The following is an 8,166-nucleotide window of genomic DNA, read 5'->3' on the forward strand; positions in this document are numbered from 1 at the left end:
AGTGAAATAACAATGCAAATACACTCTGCATGTATAGCACTTTATGCTATACAACCATTCAAAAAGTCGAGTGGTGGTACCTATTTTGGAGGATTATTACTATAATTACAGGTAATGAACAAGATGCTCAGCTTAGCTTATATGAAGTTAGTGGGGTAGAGATGAGGAGTAGGATATAAAGAGAAAATGTTACTGTCTTTCACCAGTTCTTTGACCCTTTGCTTTCCCTGTAGCAACCTAAGTCCCCTCTTGTCTCTGCTTCCTTTTCTGTCCAGGATGGATAGTGGGACTCATTGCTTCAACCACCCTCTTACCAATGTTTGATGCCATCTTACTTGTTTTCCATTTATATCTCTGGCCGGTCCTTGTAAGTCTCTTTATCCACAGCCTTGTTCTCCCCAAAGTTAGATTTTAGGGGCTTTCTCTGTTCTAGACTCTTTTCTCTTCTCATTTTATACCCTCTCTAGGCTATCTCATTTTTCATTTCTTCTATAACCAATCTATTTGCTGTTGACTCCAGTACTGTATCTTCACCCAACTTCTTTTCAACTCCAGACCTTACATTATTTAGCATTGTCACTTATCTGATTCACAGGAACCTTTAGGTCAGTATGCTGTACACTGCATTTGTGATCTAAACCCTTCTCACAGGGTTCTGTGTCTTGCTGAATGGAACCCTATCCATAACAGGTGCTCAAGCCAGAAACTTAGAAGAGTTTTTCTTGACACATTTCTCTCTTCCAATCAGTTGCTTACTCTTCTAGATGATGTGAATGGTACCTCTTCAATAGCTCTTCAGTCTGTTCACATTTCATTTCTGCCACTGTGTCTTGAGTTTAGTCATGCCTTGTGTGAAGTATCGCCCTGGTTGCCTAACTGGCATCCTGAAGCGTCACTTGCCTTCCTCTAATTAATCATTCACAGAGCAGCTAGAATGATCTTTTCAGGAAAAAATGATAACAGTATCACTCTTCTTCAAACTCTTCAACAGCTTCTCATTACCTTTAGGCTAATGTCCATGGCCCTTAGCTCTGGCCCATGCCCACTTCTCCAGTCTTCTCCCTGCCTCTTCCCATTGTTCTCTCTTCATCTCCTGGAAAGCATCATACTGTCCCGAACCTCCAGACCTTTGCACATGCTTTTCCTTCTGAAAGGAATGCTTCTGGGCCAGCGCAGTGGCTCGTGACTGTAATCCCAGCACTTTGGGGGGCCAAGGCAGGTGGATCACTTGAGTTCAGGAGCTTAAGACTAGCCTGGACAACATGGCCAAACCCCAACTCTACAAAAACATACAAAAATTAGACTGTAGTCCCTGAGGTGGGAGGAGCCTGGAGGTTGAAGCTCCAGTGAGCTAAGATCTCACCACTGCACTCCAGCCTGGGTGACGGAGTAAGACCCGTCTCAAAAAAAAAAAACAAAATGTTTCTTCTTGCCTTTTACTTGCTCATAGTGGGTAAATGGTACTCACTCTTCAGGGTCATTTTTGTTTTTTTCAGGGCAACTCATCTTGATAGTCATCTCCCTCAATCTCTGGCTGGATGTTCCCTGCCTATTTCCATTGTAAAACTTATTATACTTGTAATTGTTTATTCAATGCCTGAATTTCATGCTTGACTGTGAGCATTATAAGCAGAAGAACTGTGTCTTCTGTGTATATTGATGTGCTCCGAGCCTGAGACATGGAAAGCGCTTCATAAATACTTCTTGAATCAGTGAAAACTCTTGTTTGGAGAGGTTAAGAGTGATTTGTAGCTCTGAATGGGGAAAATAGCCTCCCTTATAAGATGCTGAATATTTTGCTCTCCTTCTTTTCCCTGTCACCAATGAAAGAATTACAAGTAGATACTAAAATTCTCCCATAAATGTCTCCACGATAGTTTTTTTTTTTCATCCTGAATATGAGAATCTGGTACTTAAGTGGTAAATTTAGACAGATGTGGATGCTATAAAGTAATTTTAGTTCTTTGTTTTTCACCATAGCAAAAACAGGTTTATCTCTATCTTAGATAAGTACAAAGCTAGGGAAATAATACCTAAATGACAACAGTTTGGCTAGATCTTCAGGTTCTACTCTACAAATGACTCCATTTAGAAGGGTTTTAGTATTTCCTCTGGTGCTTGTTACTTTTTTTCCCCCATAAAATGTACGACCCAAACTTGTTCCTTTTTAGAAGCTGAACTCATAGCTTTACACATTTTAATGGTGCCCTGAAAATACTATTTTCTTTTAAGAAGTAGAAATTAGAAAAAATCCTGTGTAAAAGGGATTTATTTTACAGGATTTTTTATTAGTTTTGAATTTGAACTCTGTAATTTAATATGGAAGCTGTGTGTCATGAAGGGAGAGACAGGTAGCCAGATCAAGTAAGATTGGATAAAATGTCTGCCCTGGCAAACTGTGTCAGGGTCTAAAGATTGAACTGACTGTTTTTGGGCTTCATGTTCAGAAACAAGGACTTCTAAATTCATGCCCGAGGTGGGCAAGTTTGACTAGAGCTTTTTAAAACATATTTATAAATAGGTTTGTCTTTCAATATATTTTCTCATTTTTTAAAATTATTACATGTAAGCACAATATTCTTGTAGCTATTAGATTTAAATACAATTGGTAGGTTTAGAGATATTATAGAGAAGTTTAAGGAGGAAGTATTGAGTTGCTTCTATGTAATATGCTTTTGAAGAATAAATCTACAACTCTTCATAGATTTTATGTTCTTAGAACATTTCTGCAAATGTATCTATGTTTCATAGGTTATATGCAATGTAGATATATTGGATATATTGGATATTGTATTAGCTATCTATTGTGATGTAACAAATTATGCCAAAATTTATCAGCTTAAGACAATATTTATTTATGAGAACACATGGACACAGAGGGGAACAACACACACTGGGGCCTGCCGGAGGGTGGAGGGTGGGAGGAAGGAGAAGATCAGCAAAAATAACTAATGGGTACTACGCTTAATAGCTGGATGATGAAATAACCCGTATTACAGACCTCTGTGACACAAGTCTATCTATATAACCTGCACATGTAACCCGAACTTAGAAAATATCTGGACTATAGGTTTTCTGATTTCTAAAAAATAATAATAAACAAAACATTTATTATGGTAGCTTCTGTTAGTTGGGAATCTGAGTTGAGTGTGGCTTAGCTGGGTGCTTCTGGCTTAAGGTCTCTCATGAGGTTATAGTGAAGCTGTCAGCCACGGCTGCGGTTGTCTCAAGGCTTAGCTCAAGTTGATTCGAGTTGACTCAAGGCTGAAGTGTATGTGTCTGAGCTCACTCGTGGTTATTGGCAGACCTCAGATTGTTCCTATGGGTCTCTCCACAGAGCTACCCCATGACCCAGAGGCTGGCTTCCTCTTAGCCAAGAGAGGGCATGAGAGAGTGCCCAAAATTCTAGGCTTAGTCTCTTATAACCTAATTAACAAAACAACATCACTTCTGTTATATTCTGTTGCTTAGGTCGAAAGTGGGGATCACTATAGGCTACCTCAGAGGCTGTAAATGGTGGTTGGGGAAAACACACACACAGTTTTGCATTAACTTTGTGTCCCCCCAAATTTATATGTTGAAGTCCTAAGCCCTGGCATCTCAGAATGTAATAATATTTGGAGGTCTTTAAAAAAGTGATTAAGGTAAAACAAGGCAGTTAATGTGGGCCCTATTCTAATATAACTAGTGTTCTTTTAAGAAGGGGACATTTGGACAATGGAGGGAGACACCAGGGATGCTTAGCACAGAAAAAGACCATGTGAGGACACAAAGCAGAAGAGAGAGGCCTCAGAGAGAACAGACCTGCCGATACCTTGATCTTGGACTTCACTGTGAGAAAATAAATTTCCATTATTTAAAGCACTTGGTTTGCGATACTTTGTTATGACAGCCATAGCAAACTGATATACACATATGTAACACTTAAAAAATGTTTTTCATAATTTTTAAATTTCATGGTAAGCAGAATGTATCTTCTTTTTCCTTTGAAATTGCAGGAGCAATGTTCCTTTAGTTGGGACTGGGGACCTTCCTTTCCTACACAGGGAATCTGGAAAGATGTTAGAATTGAAGCCTATAATATTTGTCACCTGAACTACTTCACATTTTCCCCAATATATGGTAAGCTGAGAGATGTGATTTTTTTTTGTTTTTCTTTTTGAGTCTTCTTGCTATAAAAATTGGGTTTATAATTGAAATATAGATATATTTTTCAGAGATTTAGAGTTTTTTAAAAACTTTGTGGTATAATCAATTTATAAAAGTAAAAAACAGATACAAACTGATTTTACATGAAAATTGACAGTATAAAGCAGGTATGCAGGCAGATATCTTTTAGAATATTTTACAGGAAAAGAAAAAAATAAAATGAAAGAGCTGCTCCAAGTCTTCCTGAGGTAAGTATTCTTTGTTGAAAGAACTGTGCCCGCCGGTTGGGCTCCTTTTTGCTGCCTCTGTAGTCACTTTTAGTGTCGGATTCTTGCTTTGCTCATGTCGTTAGACTGGCTTCCTGTCTCTGTGCATTGTCTTCATAAGTGGGAGCACTACTTTGAGGGCCCTGACACAACAGCCTTGTGAAGAGTTAAAAAACTGGAAGGTAAACAGGGCAAAAGAAATATTTCTAAGGTGAAAAATAGTACTTTTTTAATTGAAGCAACTATTCAATATCAGGGAGCATTGGAAAATCAGAAATCTCACAGATGTCAGTGGATCAGTTAAAAGCTGGTTAAATATTTGTTGCATGCTTTGCTCAGCACTGTGTTTACTTAACATAGAAAAGATGTAGAGTAGGTACACTGATCCCTTCATGTGTGGGGAGGGGAGATAGAAACAACTGGCAAACGAAACAAGGTTATGTAATAGCCTTTCAAGATGAGAGCCGGAAAATCAAAGATCAGTGAGGATTTGAGAAGTTAGGGTAATGAAGTGTGAAGATGGAGGGAATTGAGATCTTAGAGCATGCAATGCGCAGTGTAATTACATGGAGGCCTAACTAGCTGAAATCAGTAAGAAAGAATGTGGTGTGTCAGTACAAGAGTTCTGTTATCATGAGAGCCCTCGTGAACTTAGCTTGCTATTCAATTGAGTCAAATCTGTATTTTCTGAAGGCAGAAGATGAAAGCAAGTGATAAATGCTTAGATTCGAGGAGGGTATTTGGTGCTGCTGGTATTTTTAAACTTTAAAAAGGCATTAAAAGATCCAATTTAAATTGCTCATGTAAATGTGACTGAGCTTATAATTCTCTAGTTTAGTGCTTCCCAAACTATTCTCTAGTAACCCAAGTAAAGATTTTTGCTCCTAAAATCAAATAATGGTTCAATCTCCCATCATCCTCTGTTCCCACCCATACATTTTCTCAGATATAAATAATAGAATCTGGTATAAGGAGTGGTCTGGGCCAAGTGCAGTGGCTCACACGTAATTCCAGCATTTTGGGAGACCGAAGTGGATGGATTGCCTGAGCCTAAGAGTGAGACTGGCCTGGACAACATGGCAAAATCCTATCTCTGAAAAAATATACAAAAATTAGTGGGCATGCTGGCGTTCACCTGTAGTACCAGCTACTCGAAAGGCTAAGGTTGGAGGATCGCTGCACTCCAGCCTGGGTAAGACCCTGTTTCCAAAAAAAAAAAAAAAAGGTCTGATTTAACAAAAAGTTATTTATTTGTTTTGAAGCTTAATTGGTATCTTAGGTGGTTTGCTAAATGCATTGTAAGCTCTAGGTACCCTGATGCCTGAAAAAATTTTGAATAATACTGTTCTAGTTTAATTTACAATTTTGAATATGAAATTAACATTTCTTCCTGAGTTATTAGAGTTCACTTTATCAGTAACTAGTGACTGGGTGAATTTTATATAAATTAAATTAATTTAAATGAGGCTTAAAATTCAATTTAGACTCAGTGTAAACAATTCCTCCTGTCAGCTACATTTGTGAAGGTTAAATACATTTTTAAAATTAATTCAGAATATTTGTACATATTTATGGGATATGTGTGATATTTTGTTACATGTATAGAATGTGTAATGATCAAGTCAGGGTATTTAGGGTATCTGTCACCTCTAGTATTTATCATTTCTGTGTGTTGGGAACATTTCAAGTCCTCTCTTCTAGCCATTTTGAAATATACAATACATGTTGTTAACTATAGTCACACTATTATGCTATTGAACATTAGAACTTATTCCTTCTATTTAAATGCATGCTTGTATCCATTAATCAGCCTTTCTTCATTCCTTTCTGCCACTTATATACCTCTCCTAGCGTCTGGTCTCTATTATTTCACTCTCTACCTCCATGAGATCAGCATTTTTACCTCTGACGTATGAGTGACAACATGCAAAATTTGTCTTTCTGTGTCTGACTTATTTCACTTAATATAATGATCTCCAGTTCCATCCATGTTGCTGCAGAAGACATGATTTTATTCTTTTTTATCCATTCATCTGGTGATGGACACTTAAGTTGATTCTATATTTTTGCTATTGTAAATAGTGCTGCAATAAACATGGGGGTGCAGGTATCTTTTGTTATACTGATTTCTTTTTCTATGGATAAATACCCATTAGTGGAATTATTGGATCGTATAGTAATGGTTCTACTATTAGTATGGTGGTCATTTTAATGATATTAATTCTTCCAACCCATGAGCATGGGATGTTTTTCGATTTGTTTGTGTGACTTCTTCAATTTATTTCATCAGACGTTTATAGTTTTCCTTGTGTAGGTTTTTAATCTCTTGGTTAAATTTATTCCTAGGTATTTCATTTTATTTTTTGTAGCTATTGTAAATGGATTTCCTTCTTGATTTCTTAGCTAGTTCATTATTTATGTATAGAAACCCTACTAATTTTTGTATGTTGACTTTGTATCATACAAATTTGCTGCATTTATTTATCAGATCTAAATTTTTTGGATGAATCTTCCAAGTTTTTACAGATATAAGAGCATGTCATCTGCAAAGAGGAATAATTTTACTTCCTCTTTTCCAGTTTGGATACCTTTTATGTTTTTCTCTTGTTTGATTGCCCTGGATAGGACTTCCAGCATTTTATTGGATAGGAGTGGTGAAAGTGGGTACCTTTTCTCCATTCTAGTTCTTATAGGAAAGACTTTCAGCTTTTCCGCATTCAGTGTGATGTTAGCTCTGGGTTTTTATATATGGCCTTTATTATGTTGAGGTATGTTCCTTCCATGACTAATTTGTTGGTAGTTTTTATCATGAAGGGATATTGAATTTTATTAAATGATTTTTTCTGCATCTATTGAAATGATCGTGTTTTCTGTCTTTCATTCTGTTGATGTGATATATCACATTTATCGATTTGTGCAAATATAAGATCCTTGCATCCCTGGGATAAATTCCACTTGGTCATAGTATATTATCTTTTTGATATATTGTTGGAGTTGGTTTGCTAGTATTTTGTTGAGGATCCTTGGATCCATGCTAATCAGGGATATTGACCTGTAGTTTTCTTTCTTTCTTTTCTTTTTTTTTTTTTTTTCTTGCTGCCTCTCTGTCTGGTTTTGGTATTGAAGGAGAATTCTCTTTAATACCATGTACTCTCCTCAGTGAAGAGGAGAATTCTCTCCTCTTCAATTTTTCGAACAGTTTGTGTAGAATTGGTATTAGTTCTTCTTTGTAACTTTGGTAAAATTTGGCAGTGAAGGCATCCAGTTCTGGATATTTTTCTGTTGGAAGACTTTATTACTGATTCAGTCTTGCTACTTATTATTAGTCTGTTCAGATTCTCTATTTTCTCTCTCTCTCTTTCTTTCTTTCTTTTCTTTCTTTCTTTCTTTCTTTTTTTCTTTCTTTCTTTCTTTCTTTCTTTCTTTCTTTCTTTCTTTCTTTCTTTCCTTCCTTCCTTCCTTCCTTCCTTCCTTCCTTCCTTCCTTCCTTCCTTCCTTCCTTCCTTCCTTCCTTCCTTCCTTCCTTCCTTCCTTCTTTCTTTTCTTTTCTTTTCTTTTCTTTTCTTTCCTCACTCTTTCCTTTTCTTCTTCTTTTTTGTTTATTTTTCCTTTTCCTCTTCTCTCCTCCCCTCTCCTCCACCTCCCCTCCCCTCCCCTCCCCTCCCCTTCCCTTCCCCTCTCCTTCCTCCTCACCCCTCCCTCCCTCCCCCCCTCCCTCCCTTCCTTCCTTCCTTTCTTCCTTCCTAAATTC

The 8,166-nt window shown here is 37.1% G+C and overlaps 1 protein-coding gene across 1 annotated transcript in view; it reads left to right on the forward strand.

Moving 5' to 3' along the window:
• MANBA (mannosidase beta) overlaps positions 1-8,166 on the forward strand; it is a 120,068-nt gene that overhangs the window by 20,891 nt on the left and 91,011 nt on the right. The window contains exon 5 of the mRNA XM_032261603.1: positions 3,999-4,122. Coding sequence (XP_032117494.1) covers positions 3,999-4,122 — 124 coding nt within the window. The remainder of the gene's footprint in view (positions 1-3,998; positions 4,123-8,166) is intronic.

This window comes from Sapajus apella, unplaced genomic scaffold (assembly GCF_009761245.1).
Source record: "Sapajus apella isolate SASKATOON/1434 unplaced genomic scaffold, GSC_monkey_1.0 scaffold124, whole genome shotgun sequence".
Classification (NCBI taxonomy): domain Eukaryota; kingdom Metazoa; phylum Chordata; class Mammalia; order Primates; family Cebidae; genus Sapajus; species Sapajus apella.